This window comes from Phaenicophaeus curvirostris, chromosome 8, assembly GCF_032191515.1.
Source record: "Phaenicophaeus curvirostris isolate KB17595 chromosome 8, BPBGC_Pcur_1.0, whole genome shotgun sequence".
Lineage (NCBI taxonomy): Eukaryota > Metazoa > Chordata > Aves > Cuculiformes > Cuculidae > Phaenicophaeus > Phaenicophaeus curvirostris.
The window spans coordinates 12984476-13010889 of record NC_091399.1 but is presented as its reverse complement, the minus strand read 5'-3'; the positions used below and the strand labels follow the sequence as shown (position 1 = coordinate 13010889).

General features: G+C 37.5%; 1 protein-coding gene across 4 annotated transcripts in view; it reads right to left on the bottom strand.

Moving 5' to 3' along the window:
• CFH (complement factor H) overlaps positions 1 to 26414 on the bottom strand; it is a 131625-nt gene that overhangs the window by 15340 nt on the left and 89871 nt on the right. Inside the window, exons 2-13 of one of the 4 annotated variants that reach the window (XM_069862502.1) lie at positions 17148 to 17178; positions 12659 to 12844; positions 11662 to 11767; positions 10572 to 10648; positions 9620 to 9814; positions 7324 to 7494; positions 6724 to 6903; positions 5334 to 5534; positions 3901 to 4080; positions 2122 to 2298; positions 959 to 1138; positions 632 to 805 (exon numbers count right to left, since the gene is read on the bottom strand). In XM_069862502.1, coding sequence (XP_069718603.1) covers positions 632 to 805; positions 959 to 1138; positions 2122 to 2298; positions 3901 to 4080; positions 5334 to 5534; positions 6724 to 6903; positions 7324 to 7494; positions 9620 to 9814; positions 10572 to 10648; positions 11662 to 11767; positions 12659 to 12844; positions 17148 to 17169 — 1849 coding nt within the window. In that variant the 5' untranslated portion in view covers positions 17170 to 17178. Of the gene's footprint in view, positions 1 to 631; positions 806 to 958; positions 1139 to 2121; positions 2299 to 3900; positions 4081 to 5333; positions 5535 to 6723; positions 6904 to 7323; positions 7495 to 9619; positions 9815 to 10571; positions 10649 to 11661; positions 11768 to 12658; positions 12845 to 17147; positions 17322 to 26414 lie in introns of those variants that run through there. The other 3 variants (XM_069862504.1, XM_069862501.1, XM_069862503.1) reach the window with 3 other exon arrangements.

Genomic DNA, 26414 nt, shown 5'->3' with positions numbered 1-26414 from the left:
CCGTAGACTTGTAAGTGTACAGATGGCATAGAAAGTTGTTAACTGCTTCCTCCTGGATTATGAGGGGTTTAGCTATGGGAGGAATTTCACAGGGAAAATCCTTCAATGAGTTTCTTTTGCTTGGGTCCAGCTCTGTGTCACCTCCAAAATATATTATTTTTTCCATATCAGGTGGTCAGAAAAAGGAACATAGGGTACAATATCTGAATGGTATCAACATTAGGCAGCGGTAAAACTCAGGATATTTAAGATACAATATGAGAGGACATTACTCAAATTAATCTCTCCTGGCTGCCATATTGCAAAGTATTTATACCTTTTTGAATACTATGTAGTTTTTTATATATTACAGTCAATAACCTGGGCAAAATTTTGCACAAGACATTTGCCAGCTCACTTTCAGTTATTGCAGAGCTCCAACTGGCATAACTAAAGCTAACAGAAAGTTCAACACTGGAAGTTACAAAATACTATGAAATGTTCCAAAGAGGACCAGTTCCTGCCTCTTTAGAGATGAAAATGGCATAACTGTGCTTGGGAGCAAGACTGGCTTATAGGAGGTGTTCACAGTTGTCTTCAGGACATAGGCATTTTCATGTATTTCCTACTACAATGAAGTTAATAGATTTACCTTTACACACTGGTGGTGATGGAAACCATCCAAAGTAATAACACTGAGTAGAGGCAGGTCCCACTCTCACGTAATTGTTTGCACAGGTGAATTTTACAACATCTCCATTGCGGTATTTACCCTCCTTGGGAGAAAAATCTCCATTGGGCAATGTCAGCATTTCACATTCTATTGCTACAAATTAAAAACATTTTAACATATAGGGTACACTCTGCAAAAAGTACATGAAATACTAATTATTAGAACAAAACCAAAGGACGTCTTAAGGAAAAATCTTCACAAAATTTATACAGAGTTACACTGATTAGCAAACACAACAATATTCACCAAGACATTTGGGCACTGGACTCCATTGACCATCTATGCCACATCTTGTGGTACCAGTCGGCATATTATTTGCAGTTTGATATCCCTCCAAGCACGCATATTCGATTGTATCTTCTGGCATGAACACAGTTTTGTTTGCGTGGTAATTCAAAATCTCACAATGAGGTTTTTCACATGATTCTGTAGAATAAAACAAAGTTAGTGCATTTTGTGACCCAGAAACCGTGTCTTTTGGAACCCTCATTTCTGCAGGTGCCTCAGCGTGTGCTGGTCTACTAAGCTACTTAACATATCTGAAACATTAAAAATTCTGCATTGGCAGATTATGCATGTAGAATATCAAACGTAGCATATTCTTATATACTGCATTAATCTTCAGAAATATTCTCAGAGAAGTAATATCTAGCATAAATAATTCTTCCTTAGATTCAATTGCTTTCCTTCTACTATGTATTATTATTATTGGTGTAATTACGAACAGTTTGTATTCCTGTTCTCCAAGGGCATTTGCGAGAGGGTCAGAAAAATGGAAGATTAAGTCTCTTCTTTTACCCTCCTACACTCCTGTTCACAAGAGGAACGAAAACAGCAACAACACTATGGAAAGATTTTTTTTGTTAGGTTTTTTTTTTCCCACAAATATTCTTTTTAACACCAGGGCAGACACAGGCACAGTGCTTTTTATGCATAGTGACAACACCTTTCCCAATAATGAATCCCATTTTTCTCTAGTTTGGCCACATTCAATGAAAGTTCTTAGTAGCATCCCTTGGTTCGTAGGCGTTTCTTCATAAATCTTCCCTCACAAATGTGAAAGGTGGGAGAATTGAGAGCAAATTTGGGCATAAAGCACTTTGTGTTAGGTAAATCACTGGAGAGGTCAGTGATTACCACCACCTTGGTGCTACAGGGGCAAAAAGATAGCTCACCTAAGAGACAGAAGATATTTTACTGCCTTACTCATTTCCTTTAAGTTTTCTTTGTTTATTTCTTGGAGCCCCAGAAAGGGGCTGGAAGGGACTGGAAGTTCAATCCTCTACTTGATTCTCCCTCTGCCTGGAAGAAAACTCTGCCAATCTAAATGACAAAAATTTGCATACATAGGACATCCTGCCTCTGCCAGTGACAATGATAGGGAGCTCTGAAGACTTTATGCTACTCACTGATGCACTTTGGAGATGGAGTCCAGCCATTCTCTTGACACTGTATCACTCCTGTTTCTTGTCCTTCTACAGTTACAAAGCCAGTGTGACAACGATAGGTGACCTCCTCTTGTAAATTAAATGTGTTCTTTCCCGAAGTGGAATAACCATTGTCAAAATAGATATTCTGGCATTTTTCTGAAAGAGATGGGCAAGTAAAACATTGCTAAGCTACAGCTTTATAATATGCAGAAGAAGAAGGACAAACGAAATAGCAGTAGGATTTAGACCATTTCTAAGAGCACGTGAGCTTTTGCATCTGCATTGAGCTCTCTTCCTGGCGGACAACTGAAAAGTTTGAAGTTGAAGTTCACAGTTACCAATTCATGCAACACAAATGGGGATGGACAGGGGTTTGATCTGCTGCAATCTATAAGATTCCAAAATTGCAGGTCCACATCTGGTTTTCAGTAAAAATGAAACTCATGGGCATGCAGTGACGTACACATAGAGGACATTCTGTCCATATTGTCAGTGGGGTCATGCTGAAGATCAGCACAGTGTGCAGGTATCACCTTCTACCAAAGAGAAATCAGAGTGCACATACTGCAAGATTAAAGCAAATTTGTACCAATGGGCCCCTTCTTGCACACTAAAACACTAGTGCAGACAGGACCAATGCTGTAACTGATTTCACAACACTTGAAATACATTGCTTAAGCTTCTCTAAATGGATGGAAATCAGTCATCTTGGTTGTATATTATGGTCTTGTATTCTGAAAGAAAACTTCTGTAGCATGCTAAATTCTTTATAATAAACTACTCTGTGAAGGAGTTTAATTTTAAGACATTAACACTACAATGAATAGCAATATTTGTGCAATGGAGAGTCAAGTAAATGATACAGAGAAGAAAGACTGAGGAATACTGGAGGATGCATTTGACTGTTGGAAGCAAGGTTAACGATACTTTTGTGTAACATCTTCAAAAGTTTAAATTTCACATAAAATATTTTGTTGTTTATACCAGTGATGCCCATGATTGTGTAACATTAGGAATTATAAAATTTTATTTTCTTGTTCATTGCTATGTTAAAATCTCAGTAGGTGGTGGTCCAAAACATTCTATGGTCGGTGCCTCTGTCAGGGTAGAATTGTTTCCTGAATAAATATTTTAACAGTATAAGAAAAGTTAGGTTGAGTTATTTCTTTTGTCCACATGAAATTTTTGCCTAAAGTATTTAAGGTTCCTGTGAGACATTCTAGCAATGTCAGGCTTGTGCAAGTCAGGAGCACACACTGGAAACAGAGTTAGGAGAGGTAATCTTCGTAATCCTCCCCACTATTAGTCTGATGCCAAATGGAAAGGAAGCAAGAGAAATAGGGATCAGCTGGCATAGTGAGAAGCTGAAAGAAGACAAGGAATTACAGATATGCTGCATGAAGTGAATGATTACTGTCTATTTTATTACTGCACAGTTATGTTTCAATAAGTTTTCATTACCGAAGGCAATGGGATAATGGCTCCCATCCAAGAGCTTCCATTCTAGGAGACCTGAATTAGCCACATGGGGGCAGCTTACAGGTTTACATTCTGCACGTTTGTACAGTGACTGACCTCAGCAGCATACAGGGATATGAGAGCTGCATGAGCCATTTGAGGGAATCGCAGCATTGTCTTTCAGTTGTAGAGCACCTAGACCTAGAGTTACTAAGCAGTGGGGATGGACTAATGTAGGTGATGTGATGATTGCATTACTGGTTTTAGCTCAAAATCTTAACAAATTACAAGCACACTCACTTTTACGGACACATCTTGGAGGAGGTGACCAATCATTCTTTGTGCATGTGACTTCCCCATCTTCATGTTCAGTATGATAGTCAATGTTGCACCTGTATTTCACTCTTTCGCCTTCCTTGTAAACATACTTGTGGTTATGTAAGAAATAACCATTTTCCAGGTGTTTGACTTCACAGTTTTCTAAAGAAGGAAGGTAAGCACATTTAACGATGGTAATTTGTCCAGCAGGAACTGAGCTAAATCAATTCTTAGGAAAACATTTACTATAGAAGCTCCTCCTAGCACCTTTCCCTATCCTTTCACCCCCAAAAGACACTTGCGTTCAAACCTGAATGAAAGCATGTTTTGCTTCACTGCCCGAGGATTAATTAATCGGATGAACAGGAGTGTAAGTCACTACATAAAGTGCTAAGAATTGGTCTAGTATACAATATCGCTTAATGAGTATTCATAAGCAAGGGTGGCTAACTTCAGTGCATCTAGCATCATGTACACCAGCTCTGGTTTGGTCTGCTGTCTCTAAAATGTCTGCCCTGAGTGATTTTCAGCATTTGCCTTCGGGAGACTTCATCCTATCTGTGCAAATGTTTCAGCCTCTCAAACCAGCTCTTGAGATTTTTGCAACAGCAAAGCCCAGACACAAGGCAGATGGCTGGATGAATGCTATAGCCGTGGTACTTGAATAGCCTGCTCTTTCCTTCAGGCAGGACTCCACTCATTTCCTGCACCAAGCACCACTCCACTGAGGGCATCAGGGAAAGATTAACCTTTTATAATACACTTCCAAGCCCTACTGGTAAGTAGGAACTTCGCTATGATGAGACGCATGTTAAGAGAGGAGGCCTCAGCTCACTGCTTTAAACCTATTTGCTATAGTTCAGCCACAAAGTCAGTGTGTATCTGGATTTCCTGTTGATGCCAGGCGCACTCTCAGCTTATTGAAAAAGTGAGCCACCTTTCAGCACCAAACATTATCCAAATGGACCAGGCAATGGATCTCAGAGATGAACCTCTAGACAAAGTGCCCAAGCCATGGAAGGAAGAATATATCTACATACAGTAAAGCCTCTCTGTTGGTCTGTGCAGCTCTGTGTGTGCAGATGAAAGCAGAGGCATGCACATGGCCCAGAAGCCAGAGAAAAGAAACATTTCCTGTGTATTTCTTAATCTCATGGATAGTTTTAGGAGGAAAGAACCTCCAAAATCCAAAAGCAACATTTCAGCCTTATGCATTTCTGATCGTAACTTAGCAGAAGACAATTTGAGCTCTGCAGATAGGATGACTGTCTGGGTGCAGTCCAAGGTGTCAACTAAAGCAGTTCTACTTTAATAAACTCTTCTTTCTTCCATCTTGTGCTGCCTTGGCACAATTTCTGCTGCATGGATCTTTGATAATTATAGCAGAATTGAGCATATAATGCAAATGTACTTACTGAGGCATTTTGGCTCTGGAGTCCAGCCCATTTCAGAACAGACACTTGTAACCCAGCCTTCTCCTTGTGGGGATGAATAACCCCTATTGCAGTGGTAGTGAATGTGCTGCCCGAATCTCATTGGAAAGTAATAGTTTCTGTAGTACTCCACACTTCTACTTAACATGCCATTTTCTATGACTGGGTAGTCACATGGTTTCTCTTGAAACAGAATTTAACAGCAACAATATCAATGCACGATGACAAAAAAGCTCAAGACACAATTAATTCAGATTCAGCTTCATCATCTGAGAGTTTTCTGAAACCGACAGAACCAGAACTGCACACCTTGTCAGATCTTAAGGAGTGCAGGAACAATTGTGCTCTGCTTCTGGCATCTTTGGCACCACCCGTGCCTATGCTGGCTCCCTCCGTCTCCATGGCAGCCAACAGAAATTCCAGTCTAGTGCATGCCAAAGGCTGACTCATGAGACCAAATGTAAGTATTTGTTCTATGGTGAGATGACATTGTTTCTGTCGAGTGTCTCCACTGTATTTTCTATACTGACCATAATGGGAGCCTAGAAAACTTGTTCAGATAGAGCAACTGAACTGTGGACTCTTAAAATTGAGATGACTCTTGTCACTGCTTACATTTCTAGCTTTTGGGATCCTGCACCAAAAACTTTGTCCAGCTTTTCTCATTTGTGTTTTAAAGCTATGAGGGTTTTCTTTTGTTCTCTCCGTTCCTCAAAAGAACTGACCCTTTTCAGGGACAAGCCAAGGAGAGAAGGAGGAGATGCCCAGAAATTTACCCAGGGTATCCTGCTTTGCCATAGCAGGTAGGTTCCTCCTGAAGTGCTCTGACCTAGAGTCTACATACAGGAGAGATCACCCACTGTTCAGACCATTCAGTGAGGTGGTCTCAGAGTGATACCTAAATTTTAGAAACCACACATAGATAGAGAAAAAAATTATCCAGATACGAACAGTGCACTTTTTTGGAATAGTTCAAATCATCCAAAGGTTCTTTTACAAAGGTTTCTTCAGGGTTTCTCTCACATCCTATTTTCTGTGTTTTTCTTTTATTTTCAGTGGCCAAAGATCTACTATTCCTCAGGTCAACCACAAACCTTCCCAACACGGAGCTGACTATAGCACTTTTTAACACATCCTTTCACCAATATAATAATAGACACTGTCTCCGTTTATAAACATAACACATATGTAGATTATACCATTGGTTTTATAGATGATTTTTCTAAGCCATCAAATTAAGCTTTACATCATGAGGAAACACAATGAATGAGCTACTCTCATTTCTCACACTTAAGTTTTTCTCTTGACCTCTCTTTAACGGAGATATTTCCAACAACTCTGTGTCTTGGGTTCATTCAGGAGAGCTACTTACGGACACAACCCGGATCAGGCACCCAGCCATTCTTGGTGCATTCGGATGTGGTTTTGCCAGTCAATGTTTTAAAATGATATCCAGGATTACACTGTATTGTGATTATACCACCTACTACGTATCTGTCTTCTTCAGGTCTAAAGCTCCCATTGGGAACTCTTGGAGGAGAGCATACAATTTCTAAACAAAAAGAGAAAAATCAGATACAAATTCAAATATTTATGAATGTTTATTGCAAAAGTTCTTATTTTCATAGTATATTGACCATAACTGCATGCAACTGTTAAAAATATGTTTCTTAGGGTAAAGAAAAGGTTACATATCTCTTCCACTCTTGGAAGCAACTGTTTCGAGGATGTATTTAACTAAACTCAAGTAAGAAAGGAGTGAATTAACCATTTTTTCTACTGCTCTCCATGGAAAACTCCTATCCAGTTGTCTCATCTCTTAAACACTCCATCCTTCTACATCTTAAGGGCTATAAGCCAGACGTGGATTGATTTCTTTTTTGTTACGACGAACCAAACTTTTCACATTACTCATATCTGAAATTACTTCCAAACACAACAAATGTTCAAAATAACTTTAGGCAAGGCTAACCAGTGCAGTAGGGTGTTGGATTCCATCCTGATTCTGTACATTGTACATTTGCTCTTTCCTTGTATACATATCCTTCATCACAGCCAAACTGTAGTTGTTCAGATTCCTTGTAAGATTTTTTTTGAGAAAGTACAAATCCATGCTCAATTTTTGGCACATCACAGATAATCTCTGAAATTGAGAAAGACGTTATTAATATATTTTATTTTTATTTCCTTAGAATAAAGGTGTATTGGGAAAAAATTACGGTTTATTAATTTGACTTCCCCAAAGCATTTGCATTTAGAAACTGTGTGAAACAAATTTGAGAACTCTTAAAATGACCTGACTTTGGGTGCTAGGTAGAAAGGGGTCATGTAACAGAGCATCCATAGCAAATTCGTTCATGAGGTGGATTTCCATGCTTTGCTTTGGATTTTAAGGGATCTCAGTATAAATCTAAGGTAGGGGATATTCTAAAATAAACAACTAGGCTAGCTGAAATTTTGGATTTTCAACTTTTCAGATAATTTCATTTCCTTGTAATTTTCAGTAAAATTAAAGCTTCTCATAGCCAGTAGACAACTAGTTAAATCATGGCATCAACTCGCAAAACAAATTCAGCTATCTGGAAAACTGACACTTGAATGTCTCACTGTAGCTCCTTGCCAAACCCAGCAAAACCACCGAGATCTTGGTGTTTCCAAAAACTGCGTTCATAAAGTCAGAAAATATTCAAGGCTTTGTTTTTTAGGCTACAGAGCAGGACACAGAGAGTTCTCTTTTTCTGGATTTACTTTGTATTTAGGATGAAAAAGAGCTCAGTGAAACTGTCACTGTTTAAAACAATTTATTATATTCTGCAAATGTTACAAGCATGTGTTTAATTCCACTTTATGCTGCTCAAATTATACTAGATGGGGGCTTTAAAGCAACAAAATACAGCACTGAAGTTGCAAAAAAAAATGCATGTATCTCACATCCTGACTTACGTACTCTGCTCTTCTATACACATACTTCCCAATCATATAATATATACATAATCTAAAAACTTGATGAACTGCATATTCAACAGCAATTGTTACTGTAAGCTGCCTGGGATTCATTCTTAAATACTGACAATCCAATCCTATATAATCTCTATTTGCAAAATGGAAGGAATAATCCCATCCTCCAGTACAAGCTGCAGGCAGGACAGAGTGGCTTCAATTGCCTGAAAGTAGTTTTGCAGAAAAAACCTTGGCAGTTCTGATGGACAAGTTGAACAGAGGCCAGTGATGTGCCTTTGCAGCAAATAAACAAATAAAACAGCATCCTCCACTCCACTGGGAAGAATGTTGCCAGCAAGTCAAAAAAGGTGATCCTTCCCTTTACTCAGCACTGGTCAGACCACATCTGCAGTGTTGTGTCCAAGTCTGTTGTCCTCAATATAGGAGAGACGTGTACATACTGAAGGGTCATGAAGCCAATTAAGGAATTAGAAAAAAACAAAATAAAAAGAAGCTTAGCGAGTCTAGAGAAAAGAAGGCATGGGCAGGGAAAGAGGAGCTTATTTATATGTATACATTCCTGACTGTGGTGGGGCAGGCAGAAAAAAAATGATGGAGCCAGACCCTTCTCATTGGCAGTCAGTGACAAGATGAGAAGCAATGGGTACAAATTGAAATACAGGAAATATCACTTAAACACATAAAAAATATATTTACTTAAGAGTGGAATGGGTTACCAGAGAGGCTATGGAGTCTCAGTCCTTTGAGATGTTAAAAAATCAACTAGACATGGACTTGAGTGACTTCACAGGTCCCTTCAAACCTCACCCATTTTGTGATTCTGTATTTCTGTGAAAAACTAAACATAAATTAACCTTCTAACTTGTCAAAACACATTAGTCTGAAGAAAGAGAAATCCATCATGATGTTTTATATTTTATATATCCTAAGAACATGAGTAAATTAAAATCATACTTGTTTTTTAAAATTGGTTTGCATAAATTTAAAACTGTCTGCAATTACTTCGGTGAAGTCAGCCCCGAAGTGATTGATATACTCAGGCTAATTTCTAAGAAATTGAATGCATCATGGCAAAACATACAGCTTGTTGTGAAAATGTGGAACAGATGGTCCACTAGGACTATATTAGCATTCAATATTCTTTGATTTCTCTTTCTTATCCTACTTCTGCATATGTGTAAAGAAGATTGTTTAGAGATAAACTATACTTAAATGCTGTGTAATAAAGTGAAAGCTTTGTAGTTTTCATCTGGCAAATAGTCCTTAGAAGTCTGTGATAATAAAGCTTCTTAATCACACATATTTACCTTGGCACTGAGGCACATCACTATCCCATTTTCCATTAGAGGAGCAAATAATTTCTTTAGATCCAACAAGTCTGTATTTTGCCTTACATTCAAAATTTATAACCTGGCCAAAGGAATATTCTTGGCCTAGCTCAAATGCGCCAGTCACAATTATTCTTCCATTTTCTGGTGCTTGTACAGGTAAACACTTCGCCACTGAAAAATAAAAAAAACAAACCAAACCAAACCCAAAACCAATGAAAAAAAAAACCAAACAAAAGGAAAGGAGAGGAAAAAAGGTCTATTCTGTAAAATAAACTGTCACACAAAAAAGTTAAAATACAGAAAACACTGTAATTTCCTTATACATTTAAAAAATATACACTCTTGTTATGCATTCAGATACCATTTGCAACAGATACAATACTAAACAGCAAGCGAAAAAGACAGACTGACAAAGGAGGAAGCTTGCAGACTAGCTCTCATCATCCTCTTCTTTGCCCCTAAATGCTAAAGACAGATCACCCACTGAACTAGATGACTTCCTGAGGTCTTGCCCCATCTAAATTACCCTCTGAGCCTATGAATTCTATTGATGGTTAGATCAGCCTTGACTGATGCATAGGGCCACTAAACTCAGCTAGGAAGAAACTAAAAACACACATGCTTTCACATATATCCAAAATGCCTCATCCCAGCTGTCTTTTTAAACTGTGTTTTGTAGACATCTACTCTATCAGGGCCTTTAGCTGAGGCAGCGCTTTAAGTCAGTTTAGGGGTGACAAGACTCCGTTTTGTGAATGCTTTTTAACAGAAGTGTGAATGATTGGACTAAAATTATAAGAGTGCTGCTTAACCTAGATTTAAATGTGTGTGAATTAATACTGGTAGAGACATCACAGACAAATTCTAGATAGTACAAGACAGATAAAAAGACAGTTTGATAAAGAATTATATGTCAAACTCAATTTACCTTCACAGTGAGGGATGTCATTGCTCCATCCATCTGCCTGACACTCACGGTAATTTCTTTGGCTGAGCATCTGGTATCTTACCAAATAAAAAGTAAACAATGCTAAAATACAGTCTTATTATGTGACAGAAACAGCAGCGCTGCTGTTTTTGAAGCAAAGGAAGTAGGCTTCATATGTTCTAGCACAGACTACCCAAAATGTGAAAAAAATGAGTAGTTTTTTGGCCTGAACCTTGTTTCTTTAATTGCATAAGGCAAAAAATGCAAAAAAAAACCCACCCCAGAAAGCAGGAAGTCATCAGTAAGATGGCTTCTCTATTAGAAAGATGGCAGACTTTGGTTACATAGCAAATAGCCTAGGAGTGATTTACACAATCAACAGCAAACAGAGTAAAATTCCTGTTGCCTATGCTGTAGTGTGACTGAAAGACACGCGACAGCATCAAAATAGGACTTAATCCACACCGACTGTACATCATGCTTTGATGAACTTGTATTATCTTAGGTTTGAGGGCAACATGGCCACAATGCCTTGCCATGACTTCTGCTTTATCTGGAATGTAGTCAGAGGAAGTACAGCTAGTCTGAAATGACAGCAAAAAACGGTCTGAACTTAAAAGATTAAAGAGAATATTGATTTTGGTTCTACATAGGAAACTGTTGTATGGACTGATGACTTTGCTAGCATAACTGCATCATGACTGACTACTGAAAGCACTAATTCCAGCACACAAAGCTGCATTTCCATTTGAACTGGCTGGCTGGTAGAGTCATGAGGCAGCTTTACAGACAGATCACTATTTTAGTTTTCTACTTAGATAGCTATTTTGAGTTAGCTAACAGCCTTACATAGTTTAGACATCCTGGGTGACAGCTTCAGGCTCATGAATCCAGTTACTCCAATAGCATCAGACATGACAAAGGATTATCTTTAGTATTACTGTAGTTACAGAAATTTAAATTAAACAATAATCAAACACTAAATATTGGTAAGTTGCAGCTGCATTACAAACAACAAATCTATAACTGACATATTTTTAACATTAACACCTTATGTTAACTCCTACATATCGAATTAAAAAAGCATTACCCATCATTACAACTGTACTCAACTCTGGCACCAAATACAAATTCACTTCCACTGGTTAGTTCAAAGGAACCAAACTCAATATCTCCAGGATGTCCACAGGGCTTATCTGGTAAAAATAAATACATACATACATACATAAATAAATCACTCAATTTCATAGAAATATGAAAGTGTGAAAGATAGCACCTTCCTAGCAGTGAGCAGGCCTTTCAAAAATTAAAAAATGCTCACTATTATCTTGATTAACCTCCCCTTTTTAACCACTGTCTTAAATGCAAACATATTGGCATTAGGATCTGTTGATTTTTAAAAAAAGTTAGATAACATATTAGCAGGTTTTATTCCTTTAAAAAGGCTGAATTCGTCTTAAGTTTTATGACAAATTTAATACCAGGATTTAACTTCAGCTTTTCATACTACTTGTGACATAAACTGCTCCAAAACTTCCACTACAGAATCCATCATTGACTGGAAATCAGATTTTCTCAATAGAGATGGTGATTGTGCCAAATAAAGACAGATGATCTAAAACCCCAGGAGTCTTCTGGTCCTCAGTCCTTTCTGCTCAAAGTTCTCCATAAGACTTTTCTTGTGGTCTGACTATTTGCCCTGGATTCCCAAAAGAATTGTAAAGATGAACACACCGTCTCTCTCATTCATCCACTTGTGATCTTATAATGCAGACTGCAAAATAAACTGCATAGCTACAACCCACTAGGCCTCCTCAGAAGAAATCTTTCCTGGTCCCTGTTGACCTAGGCAAACTAGTAACAATATTATTAATTGATTTTTACCATGATTTATATTCATCTTCATTTGAATGGCCCCTGGGGCTTAATTTTACATAATCAAATCAAACATTTATATTCTATTAGTAAAAATGTTGTATGTTGGATGTGTAAGAAAAAAGCTTGTGTGTCTAAAGTTTCTTTGTGTTTAGAACTAACAATAATAAACATCAACTTCTTCACCAATGAATTCTTACATAAATACTTACTTCTGCATTCTGCCCCTGGGAGGTGTTGTGTCCATGCTCCATCAGCACACTCAAACACAATTCGTCCAATTTTTATGTATCCAGGGCGACATCTGTATGTTACTTGAGTACCATGTGGATAGGGAGGTTTGTCCCATATGTCAGTAGGCACTTCTTTAACCCTTCTAGGAGGAGGCTCCTTACAAGCTAAAATTTGTAAATAAAAATATTGGTAACTGAAGCAGATGCTACAAATGCCAAAATAATTATACAATAGAAAATGTAGCAAGGAATCCTGGGGACATTTGTGATCAAGTGAGCATATGTTTCTGCTTAATCATCACAAAACAGGCGACTGCCAAGAATCCACATTTCATAGGAATATGAATAGGCATCTATAAAGGATGTAAGAATAGGGACCTGAAGAGATGCATCCTGGAGTCCTCAGGGAACTGGCAGATGCGGTTACGAAGCCACTCTCCATGATATTTAAAAAGTCATGGCAATCAGAAGTGCCTGGTGACTAGAAGAAGGGTAATGTTGTGCCCATTTTTAAAAAGGGCAGAAAAGATGACCCTGAGAACTACCGACCTGTCAACCTCACCTCTGTGCCTGGGTAGATCATGGAACAGATCCTACAAGAAGCTCTGCTAAAGCACATGGAGGACATGGAGGTGATTAATGGCAGCCAGCACAGCTTCACCAGGGGCAAATCCTGTATGACCAACTTAGTGGGGTGATGGGATAACCACAGCAGTGGACACAGGTAAACCAACAGATGTGATCTATCTGGACTTCCGTAAAGCCTTTGACACGGTCCCCCACAACATCCTTCTCTCTAAATTGGAGAGATATAGATTTGATGGGTGGACGGTGCCTAGTCAAGTTAAGTGCCAAGAAACCAAATGGGGCAGTCATAAATCGTGAAACAGACTTCAGTTAGAAAGACTGAGATGATTTTAGTGCCCTGGTTCTAACCACAGACATCTCTTACCCTTCCACCTGCAGGAGCTCCTCCTTCCACTGCCTGTCCTTCCATTACCACAGGGAACAGCTCTGTGCACTCAGTAGAATTTCCTTTCAAACAATTTTCTTCTGCAGACACCATCATCCTTACTGACATTAAATTCATATGTCACCTAAAGTTCTGGCAAATCCCCCCTCACTTTTACATTGCCTAAACTTTCTCTCCAGGCTGAGATAACCTGATATTCCAAAACTTGTTTCCTGCTGTACATGAGACTACTTCCTATGACAAGCTACTTACTACATGATGTAATTGATTTTGGGTATTCACTTTGACCTTTGTCAGCTTCAAAGCATTTCCACTCAATTTGTGAGGTGGATGATGTTGTCTGATATTTCTCATTAGCTCAATTTTATACAGTCCTTCCTTAGAAACTCCTTCCAGGGCCTTCTTCAGTGTACAAGAAATTAATTAATTTTATTAAGAAGTTATTCAACAACTTGAGAATGAGAAAAATCAGACTAAAGAGTAAAGAAATAAATGTTGGGAAGTTGTTAATGAAAGATCACACAATATTTCTGAAGAAATATTTTTTAAAATTTATTTCTAATAAATGACATACATTAAGTGACTAATTCTCTCTGCTTATGTGACTGAAGTGTACTTATTTCAAAAGCTGCAAATTAGATGCAATGAAGTCTACTTTACATCAGAACATGAAAGGTGAGAATGCATCATGAATAACTAACCTCTGAGAAATTAAGCCTTGGAAAAGAAATGAAACCTCCATATAGAAAATAAATGGGACAACTAATGTCCACCAGGGAAGTAAATTTCTTGGTGACTAGATTCATTACTCATTGGAGTGCCGGCACAGTTTAGTTATAAGACCGCAGGTTTCAGAAAGCAGCAATACTCTCACTGGTGCTCTCCTATGGATTGTCCAGGTGCTACCTAAAAGTGCCACTACAGGAAAAATATTCAGGATCTTTCCTTAGGTGCGGAATGTGGAGTTACGGCTTGCTGAACTGTGGATATTACACCACAGGTCAAGTAGCTGTGACTTCTAATGCAAACACTTAGATTAAACACTCATTCTTCCACATCAAAGTGTGGAAAGTGAATTTTACTGTGGTTGCACAAAGAAATACCCTTGAACATTCACTGTTTTTACTTCAGTCAATGGAACATCTACTCAATCAGAGGCATAATTTCAGAATTTTTTTAAAAATCAGGAAAATATTTGTTAAAAAACAAAACACGTAAAATGTCAAGTGTTCTGTAGCAACAGCATTTTGAAAATACAAGAAAAAAAAAGAATGTTAATTGTGAGGTATAATAGCTACATTTTGGCTGTCTTTAGTAACCAGAAGAAGACTACAAGCTTTGACAGTACTGCTGAGTGCTAAAGGAAGAGCATGCCCACATAGTCACGTTCTTTCAAACTACCTTAATAAGTAAACTCCCGCCTACTCAGATTAAATCTGAGTAAAAATTATTGCTTCTGTCCACTAGAGGGTACTACACTACTATAAAAAAACCTACTAGGTACTCAGCCTTTTCAGAGCACTACTGAGACGTTCAGTTTTCAACATTTTTACAAAACGCAGAAATAACTGAAATGAACAAGACTCCTCTAGCTAGTTCTTTCAAATGTGTCAAAAATGGTTAGTTTATCACAAAATGAAGTTCTTTGCAATGGTGAGAGAAGGAATGTTTCTAATTCTTCATATTTTTAATTGGAGCTCATGAAAATTACTTTTTTCAATCCACAAGCTGAGAAAGCGCACTTCAAACTCTGATTCAAAACCAAGTCTATTTAGTGCAGGTAGAGCTGCTGTGCTCTATTGCTCCCTTATTACATATACATATTACATTTTTATTGTCTTGTGCAGAATGGAGCCTCTTAATTCCACCTAATTTTAAAAATAATAATAATAAAAAAAAATCATCAAAGATAATATCCTGATAGCCTCTTCATCATTACTAAGACATGTTTCTGGGTTTATTTCAACTCTCTCTGATTGTTCTTTACCACTCCTGTCCTAATATCAAACTATGCATTACCATCAAATGTCACAGTATGTATGTGTATTTCTGACTATAACTAATTATTATTTCGTTAATGTAGTTTCTTAGTATTGAGAAGAAGAAATCTACTGACAGTAGGTACTTCAAAACTATATTGATTACATCATACACTCACCTTGTGTACTCAACAAAATTGGGATTTATTTTTATATTAGAAAGCATGCACTAAATGCATACCTTCAAATCCTTTAGTGAGAGATCAGGAGAGCTGGAATGAATCATTTAGTATTTATATGGGACTTGACCTCAGTTAGAAACAGCTCAAGCTGCTTTCTTACTGTCATTATGCTGGTTGCAACTTCAATAAAGAAAAACACAAACTACAAATTCAGGTAGAGTATTTTTCTGATCTTGTGCAAAAAATCAGCTCTTGAACAACTCACATAGACTTTCAATATGAAGCTTGAATTAAAAATCCTGCAAAACATGTGGTAATAGTTGCCCTGGATAAATCAAATATTGCTACATTTGCATTCCTTTGCAATCTCTTCGGTCCAAAGAAAACATCATGAAAAGAAAGTACAAGTTCAGGCAAACTTTCTTTTCAAATTCCAGGACTTTTCTAGACTACCTTGCAAACAAATTATACTTTATTAGTTACTCTGGAGCTATATTTCTCATAAGTATACATAAAAAGGTAATACATTTCATCAATGTCCTGATTTTTCAGTTTTTTAAATAAAACCCATCCAATTGTTCTGATTAATAAGGTCTTCATAACCTTCATTTAATTTGAAAACAACCTGAAATAAGGAAAGACACACTAGCTCAAAAACACATAGCACCCTTTCTGCAACAGTCTATGTAAAGAAACACAGAAAGAAAAGAATTAAATTAATAAACATATATTGAACAATGTAAGCATAATATCAAGAAAATACATTGAATAGAGAAGCAGAAAATATCAGAGTAAAAATTATTGCTTCTGTCTTCTGAGAAGATGCTCAGAACACTAGCTACATCTTTAAACATGCATGGAAGCAAAGCTGTGTACATATATCTCATTTGATGTATTAAAGGCAGTCTGACATTCAACAACCTGTAAGCTTTTCAGTGAATTTAGTAATCATTCCTGTTTCTCTGATTATCTCACAAATTATTCCAGACAGAAAGAAATGCACATTTTTTGAATATTTTCTATTTTAATCTGCCAGTTGTTTAGAGATTTTAGATGTTAGTATAATTAACAAACTGAATTAATAACAGATTAATTTGCTCTAGTTTAAAGTAATAATAACCGTTAAAAAGTCATGCAACATTATTTATCCAAATGAAAAGGTGAAATAATACCTATAACAGGATACTAAGCATTGCCAGAAGAAATACCAATTATTGTTGTCAGAAGTTCATTAAATCAGACGACAATGGAAACACTTTATTTACATATTGTTTTAGTAACCATCTTCACATACACTTTAAGAAAAGGTTGGGTTTTTTTACATTAAAGCTTACCTCTTTCTGCACTACAATACATCCAACATAAGAGCAGAGCTGTGTAACCCAGGAACGACATCCTAGAGATTCAGACACTCAGCAAACACATTTAGTATCATAGCCTACTTTTTTGACTACTTAGTGTTATTTCCACTCCTATTTTACTCACTGACTGCTAAAGGGACTGACCTTGCAAAGTATTTATTTGCTGATTTCAGGAGTCACTTCCCCTAATCCTCTTGCAACACACAAGTGCTTTTTTTTTTTTCCCCCTCTCCAAACTTTGCTAAATGAATAAATAAATAAAAGCCTTGCAATTTTGGTTGACACAGTTCTTCTCTGTGGTCTGTTTGTTTTTACATCATGCCTCGCTTCTTTTCATACTAATGCTTTCCATGCTCAGCTCCATCCTTTTGGTATCCAAAATACGTTGTATGAATAAATTACTTTGTAATTCCCTGTGTCTTGTATGTTTAGTTAAAACCCCCAAATTCACATTAAATGTGTGAAAAAAAAACTTTTGCACTATACACACAACATTTAAGATCTATTTGAAAATAGTTGAAACAAAAAGTAGGCAAAGTTATAAACTTATTTAGTAACCCACTGGTTCTTGCGTAAGATAACCAACTACCCAGAGCAAAGCAAATGTACTTGATCAAATACTTGATTAGATACACCCAGGTGATGTTAAAGCACTTGTTTCAGTATCACATGAGAAATTATAAGATGGAGAAGCTGTAAATTAATTATAATATGGAAAATGAACCACCCAAAGAAAAATAATCAAGACTGTGCTAAAAGAAATATTTGTGAAACTGGGCTAAGAGAGGACCTCCTCATGGATTCATGTAAGTAACAGCTTTATTAATATTTTCATTAAATGTCTTGGCTTTATAAGTAGTGCACTGCAGTGGAAATGTGGATCACATGAAAAGTATTATTTGATACTGAGGGTTAGTGAAAAAATATAAGAGTACAAAGTGCTCTTGGGAGATGGACACAAAGCAGTTGCAGTATCTGATATCAGATACCCCATAGAGATGGTGTCTGACTGACATGGATTGTACACAGATTGACCTTGTATATGCTCCTAAAAGACCACATAACAAATCATGGGCTTAGTTAGCCTACTGATATAGGATTAAATAAATATGTTTAGAGAGCAGATCTCAAACCAGACCTGAATTCTAAAGCAGTTAAAACTTTGTTTTTTCTCAAAATGCAGCTGGATTTAATTGTTTTTTCTTTTAACCTGGGCTATGTTTTGAGTTACCAATTCAAAGCATTGGTCTCAGTGAAAACTGTCACTCACCTGTTTCACCCACAAGAACTCCTCCAGACAGCATAATATTTCTTCTTTCCCCTTTCTCTTGCGGAGCAACTCATATGCGGACAATGAACTCTCACTCTGGTCCATGACCCTGTGATAACTATCTGCATCCATTTTGCAGTTACTGGTACAGTTACCTGATAAACAGAAAGATATTATTTGCACCTGCCTAAGTTGAGTTCTAAGAAACATCTCCTCACGGAACTTCACTGATCGAATCTTTAATTCCTTTTGTTCTGTGGTAGGGAAGCATGATCTGCTGCAGAAAGGACTGCTCTAACTGCACTGAGACAATCCCACTTGTCTTCTCTCTACTAATCTTACCGCATCACTATATGTGCTTGCATTTACACGATTCTGCACCAGTGGCTTGCTGGCTAGTTTCCTTGCAATGGTGAGGAACTTAGGATGGTTTAACCTTCCCTGTCACAGCAGTGGTATGAACTGCTTTTCAAATGTAGAATTGACACTGCTGCTTTCCAACACCTTAACCCTTGTGGGAAGCTCTGAGATTGCAAAAATCATAAAGGAAGAGTGCTAGGAGTCATTCAGACCCATTTCAGAGACAGTGGCTCAAACCAGTTTTCCAATTTTAAGTGTTGTATCTGCTGATGTTATGAAGCTTAAAGTGATTCAGGCTTTATCAAATAACTTTTTTGGTTATTAAACTACTTGCAAAAACATTACAGGCTTCAAAAAATACTTTTAGCTACAGCTGAATCAAAATTGGAACCAAATTGAAAATTTACCATAAAGTTCTTGGCTGCTCTCTATGAACACAGGCAATGTCAAAACTATTATGCTAAAAAATAACATCAGCAAACAAAAGCAGATAGGTATGAAATTCCTATGAATAAATTGAAGCAAAAAATTAGAAGATTTGCCCAAGCAGTGAGGCTTTGAAGTGATCTTTGTACGGGCATAATGTAGGCCTATACAAAAAAATCATCGTTGATCACAAAGCAAGGGACCAGACTCCGTCCTTTCTAGCCTTGTGTTCATGACCTTCTTAGTCATTGATTAAATTACCCTAGCCAAATGGAAATAAAATCAGGAACTTAATCTTTCTTCTCTTCCTTACCTCTTCCATGGGCTATCAACTGATTCAAAATGAAGGTCACAAATCATGTCTGACTCCCTCAGTCATCTCCAAAACATCTAATAAAACAAAGTGCAAAGGCAAACCATGCCTCAACCTCTAAGGCAGATAGAAAAAAATCATCTCTAGAGTACTGTTGCCTCCCATGGACAAGAAAGGTAGAAACACCTAAGTAGTTATGCAACCAATGGCAGACGGATTTTACCTACAGAAGCAGAGCTATTGCTTTGAGGACTGGCGTGGTCACACTCAAATATTGCTGTGGGCACAGACAGCCAAAATATCACCACTTATTCCTAGTACTAGCAAAACTGCATGCCAAGATAGAAGCTAATAGGGAAGTTCAGGTTGGAAGGGACCTCACAAACTTATCTTGACCAAAACTCCTGCACAAAGCAGAGTCAGTCATAAGGTTACTCAAGTGACACAAGACTTCATTCCTCGCTCAGTGTGGGGGCTCAACATCAAAATTCAGAGTGTTTTTTCAAACCTGAATAACTTTGGGAACAGTGTTTAGAAGCCATTTTGTGTTAGGAAGACAAATCTGAGGGAGTTGGTGTCTTCCAGTAGGGAGCCAGTGATAAGTACTAATAGGAGCTTGCTCAGTCACTGCTGTAATAGCACGTCTGACCAGTATAATTTCAGCATGTTCTTGCTGTCACATTTGAGTTTAATACTATTAGAGCCTGTAGAATTCTAGAACCAGTCATTGTTTTCCAGGAAAATCTTCACAGAAGGGTCCTATCCCACTAATAATATAGTGGGATTATCTTTTCATTGGCAACAGTTGTCTCTCTTCCCACTGGCGCACAACTTCTCTAACTCACAATAACATTAAATATCACATAATATCTACAGTTACAACCTAATGGTGTGACAGGGAAAAAATGCACAGTTCATTACTTTAAATCAAACCACAATCACACTGGTTCATTGATTTATTAATAGCACATAATTAGCTGGCAATCAGTGAAGTATACATTCAGGTTCAGCATCAGCAATACAACAAATAAGACACTGTTAATAGATAAAATGCTAATTAAACAGCTAACAAATTTCTTAATGACCTTTCTTTGCCAGTCCCCCAAAGTTCTAACCATGTACACAAGGTTGTGCACCCATCCACCCAGTTACACACACAGTCCTCTGCTTACACATGCCTTCTGTAGGAGATGTGGGTGCTTAATGTATACCTGTGCTGTGCCTTACAACCTGATAACAGACACAATGTGGAGAAATCACCACACAAGGTCACCTACGCATGCCCAGTTGTGAATCTCTACACTGGACATTAGGAAAAATTTCGTCACTGAAAGGGTTATCAAACACTGGAACAGGCTGCCCAGGGAGGTGGTGGAGTCACCACCCCTGGAGGTGTTTAAAATGCAGGTGGATTAAGTGTTTGGGGATATGATTTAGCAGTGGACAGGTACAGTTGGACTTGATGATCTCAAAGGTCTTTTCCAAGCTAGTGATTCTATGATTCTATGACTCTATGCTGCACTCTGCACCATCACTACCCGAGCTGGATGCAGGCTGCTGTTCTCACTGTTCGCCCTAGCGTTACACAGTTGCATTTGCTGCCTATACTTCTTTCCAATTTGGCACCAGCCTTGTTTCAAACCTCACTTTGTAGTTCTCTGGTCGCTGTTTAATCTGGTTTATTGTCCTCATCCCTTTTAATATGACAAGCTGTGGCACATACACTCTCAGACATGATCCTCGGATAGTTGAACTTGCATTCCTGTCTTAACAGCTGTTGTTGTTCAGGCCATTTTACCAAGGAAGGGCCAGACCAGCACCCTTGCAAACAGAAAAAACAATACTAGGAATTCTTTGAATGTTCCTTCAGCTTCTTCTAATGTAAATTTCGCAGCAATGACAGGAGGCATATCACATCCAATTCCAAAAGCATCTTAAAACACCATCACATTCTCCTGCTTCGGTGCTCTGTACTCAAGATTGAAGTGAAAATTACTTGAAATGGTGTTCTTTGAAAAAAAAAAAAAAGCAGTTGTTGGTACCTCTTGTTTTAAATTAAATCCACCCACTCACAGCAAAGTGGAGATTTACTGGAAGGCAATTCAGAGATTCAGAGGTTACCATCATTTCCCTCCAGCTCTCTCTCCCCTGCAGTAGCACTGCCATTCCTCTTGTTCCCACAGTTTCTTTCAAGGTCACCACAGATGTCAGAGGACTGTGGTGCACCAGGACCGTGGGCAGCCCTGAAGTGGATGCTTTCCTGTTTCGGATCTGTGCTACAATGGTTTCGCATGTAAGAACACAAAGATCAGGTCACATTGTGCGCCCTGTGTCTGAAACAGCCTTAGAAGTATCATGCTTGCAGCGGAGCACTGGGCCATGGAAAACATGTCCTCTACCTACTAAGACTGCAGTTTAGACACATCACAAAATCAAAGACAACCTCCATTTTTAAAAATTTTTTTTTGTAATCCTTTCAAACGAATTATCAAATTGGAAATTCCTCATATATATCCTCCTGCCCTAATTTTGCAGCTTTACAGTGACCTTAGAACTCTGTTCTCACTTTGGGCTATTTCAGTATGTTACTGTTTCTGAATCACTATAAAACCTCTTGTGTCAGCAGAACAGTTTGCTACTGCACAGCCATTTAGATAACAGGCACCAAGTGGAAAGATAGAAGGACTCCAAGAACATTTTTTCCCTGAAGTGTAAGTAATTCCAAACACTGAAGCAGTATGCACTGGGAGGTGTATATGGCAGTAAAATGAAGAGATATACAAAATCAAAACGCAAAATAAACAATAAAAAGTATATAGGATCATTAAAGATTTAAAGATATGTAAGAATAGCAAGATTCGTTTAGAAATAAATTCTTCCTTTGGGAAAAACACATGGAACAGTTTGCAGCTTGTGCTGTGACTTGTAGAAATTTATGATTACCAGTTATTTTAAAGTTTTATTATGTCTTAGTAGTATTCCCCCAATGGCTGTGCTTTCTTAAAGGACAACAAAAATTATCATCAACTATTCCTGTTACTAGTCCAGCACACAACCCAGCTATTTAGCAAAGAGGTGACATAAGCATTTATTTCTGCAGAAACACTGCAGAAACTTACTGGAAAACATAAATATTATTCATGCTATGGTAGTATTCAGATTCTCCCTGACCCCAGAAAATACTATAAGACTCAGGATGAACCAAAAAATGGGCCTCATCCCTAACAGCCAAGAATCTACTAAGCATTAACAAATGTACATTTAATCTAATTGCCCTAATTCACTACCAAGTTCTTTTTGAGACAAGGATGTGGAAGAGAAGAGTGGCATTGCAGTGGCAACTCCTTTGCAGCAAGAGATAAGGAAGAAAATGATGAAGGTTTCAAATTATAAAGTATGGGAACATAGAGTATTAGGGAAAGATGGAAGACAAGCAATTATCTGAATAGGAAATGACACAAAAGAATAAGGCAAAATCCAAGCAGTCCTTGGAATTGAAATGGAAATAAGTAGTTAATCTTTGGTCTAATAGATAAGGCATTATAGTCACCAGAATGGGAAAGGTAAAAAGGCTGTCCTTACCTAAGCAGTAACTGACACACAAAATGATGGGTATAAGAAGAAGCCTAAGTTAGATTATATGAAATACATGTGTAAGAACTAGTTTTTATGGATGCAAGGATCTAAATTTACAATCTCAAATTGCTGTGGGCCCTGTGGCCCTGTAAATGTTCCACTGCTCAGCAACATCCCTTTGCTTTCCATGCACCTCAAGAAGTACAAGTATTGGGCAAAGGTAAAATGGAAGGCTATACGACTTAAAGGTCATTTTGACCTCTTTCAACTTGATAGGAACACACTTAAGTATCCTGGCCTGAACTATGTCCATTACTAAGTATTATTAACATCCACTGGTGATATACATGCTTTTTTAGATATATATTTTAGAAAGTGAAAATTGCAGTCAACGAGCTTAAATGCTCAAATCCATCAGGGCATCCCCTAGATAACCATTTCACACAGATACATTTTTTTCATTGTCACTGAATAATATTTCTGTGTCATGGAAGGCAAATAAGGAAAGTCCTAAAAATACACCTCTCGCTAGTTTTAGCTATTGGTTTGATTTAGCCTCCTAGATGAACTCAGTTTGAAGGATTCTATGAATCTCAGTCCAACATGTCATTATGCTTTTTTTCTACAAAAGACTCCACCTTGCAGACTATTTTGGAAGTAAAATTGCAGCTGAAGTGAACTAAATATTGTTTAAGTACAGTTTACTAATGTAAACACCAAGTAATTTTGTGAATTGTAAATGCTGAGTCCCTAATATTCTATTCAGCTGGCAAAGCTGCAGAACTGACTTGTACTTGCCAATGCTATGAGTAGTCTAGTCCCCAGTTCTAGTATTAAACCCAAAATCACACAGACACACTCAAGTGACAATTGATCAACTTGCAGAAATGTGAGTGATCCAGAAGTTCTCATTAGCAACATAAATATCCAGATACTTTATGGGGGGTAAAAATAATAAAAAAAGTGAGCACCTGGGAAAATGCCTCAAAATGAACTTGAGTTTTATTAATTTATTTTGGAGTCATTCAGTTTTTCAGCCTGCTAAACTCTTTACTAGCACCAACAGAAAAATAGCAGGAAATGTGTAAACTTTGCAAAGATAGCATTCCCACTTAACATTTTTCACTGCAGCCTAGACTGCTCTTTACGGTAAGTGCCTTGTGTATGTCTGCTTAGCGAGTTAACTGAATCCCATTCAGGCAGTATTAGATGATCTTCCTTGACAGGACAATAAGTACAAGTTCATTCATAAGTACATTACAGAACTGTTTAAAAGGATTTAGTGTGCATTTGCTTCATAGATGACTCACCCTTCTTTTGTTTTAAAAGTTTATCTTTCTTATCCCAACCACAATCTCATACCATTATTTAGGAAAATAAAAACAATAGCTAGGATGATAACCGTATCAGCCGGGGAAGACAACTCTCTTGAGTCGTAATATACAACTGAAAGCCACTGGAGGAAACAGGATTAGGAACTGTGTCTGGTGGGACTACTTCAGCACCACAATGCAGAGGACCACCAATGCTTCAAAGGGCTGAAATCCACCGCTTTGCCATGGGTAAGATTCTTTAAATCCTCATAGTCAGGTTTGGCTTTATTTACCAGAATAATTTTAGGTATCGATATCAACAGTAAAGAATGTGCCAATGAGTGCTAATTAAACTGATTAATAAAGAAAACCTTACAAGCGTTTTGAGTAAAACATCAACAACTAACACAATAATCTGATATACTTTATTACAGTAGAATGCATAATTCAGATTTAGATAGAAGATAATAACATCCTGAATTAAAACCACTATTAATAACCTATGTGTACCTCCATATACACTGCAGCAATTCAAAAAGTCTAGAGGCCATTTGCATTAAGCCAGCTGGTTTTACCTATATGCCATCAAAAATGTAAGTAAGCTAAAAAGGAAATCTAAATACTTTCTTTGTTCTTTCTGTAACTTAGTATGATCCAAGATTCATATACGGCTACTAGCAATAAACTCAGTAACACAGTTCTTAATCCTCTTCTCTCACAAACTTCAGAGTTAAGGAGTTAAGTACTTGGAAAGAGTTACCTACCTTACCTGTATCTAGCCAGTTTAAAAAAAAAAAAAAAAAGAAAAAAAAGAAAGAAAAAAAGAGATACATTAAAGTTTTTTCAGTCCCCAAGTCAGGGGCACATGCTTCCGACACTTCTCAGGGCCAGAATCATCCGAAGAGTACAAACCTACATTTGTTCCTTGAAAGAGCTGTGTGGCTCACAGCTTTTCTTTAACACAAACACAGCAGAAAGAATGCTAGCTTGAGTATAGTGACCCAATATAATAGCTCATATATAACAGCATCTGTCTACAAGCGGATGATACAGCATCTCCTCAGCTTGAAGACATAAATTTCCCAGGTATTTTGAGTTCTAATTGAAATATTAGATTAAGCAAACTAAAATCCCATGCCTGTCCAATTTTATACATTTAAGATCTTTTCAGAGTGATCAGGTCAGAATGTAAAAACACATTTAACTTTTTATTGCAATGAGTTTATGTTACTTATGAGCACAAAATTAAGCTTCTGTATAAACTGCAGGTCTACAGTCTCAGTTATGAGCTTGCTTTCCATTAGCTCTGCTCAACTCTTTATTTGGTTGCTAGTTTACCACTCAACTATTACCATTCTGAAATACATTTCCATGGTAGAACAAATGCAAAAGCTTCTGCTGTTACTTAGCTCCTCAAGTATGAAAATTAATATTAAATTAACCAATTAAGGTGGAAAAAATGAGGCTGCTAGTAGATACAGTAGAAACACCAGTAATTTCCCAACCAGTCTATGATTAATAGACTTCAGAAAAGGACTACGGTTAGTTTAACTACTTTACTTCTGTAACAAACTGCTATAACATGTAGGCTCCACCCCACCTCAAGTTTTGGCAAGATGAAAAGATACTCAGGCAGAGAGAGGAGAGAGAGGAAGAAATGTTTTTTTAGAAGAAAGAGCCTGTTCAACCAAAGCAGCTGAGAAAGAAAAAATTGGCTGTACATGAAAAATACTCTTAAGAAGAAAGATCCTGGACTTTTTAATTTCAATTAGACTTCTAGAGAGCTCTGATGTCAGAGCACAGCTTGGGAAAACTGGTATGAACTTGGCAGCGGGGTAGTTCACTATTTTATTTCCCATATCAGCCAAAGCAAAGAGTGACTTACCTTTGAACTCTTGCCACATATGTGCATCTGTTTTGCTTTAACCAACTAGACATTCTGAGTTGCACACCCTTGTAAATGCTGAATGCAGAAAGCTGTG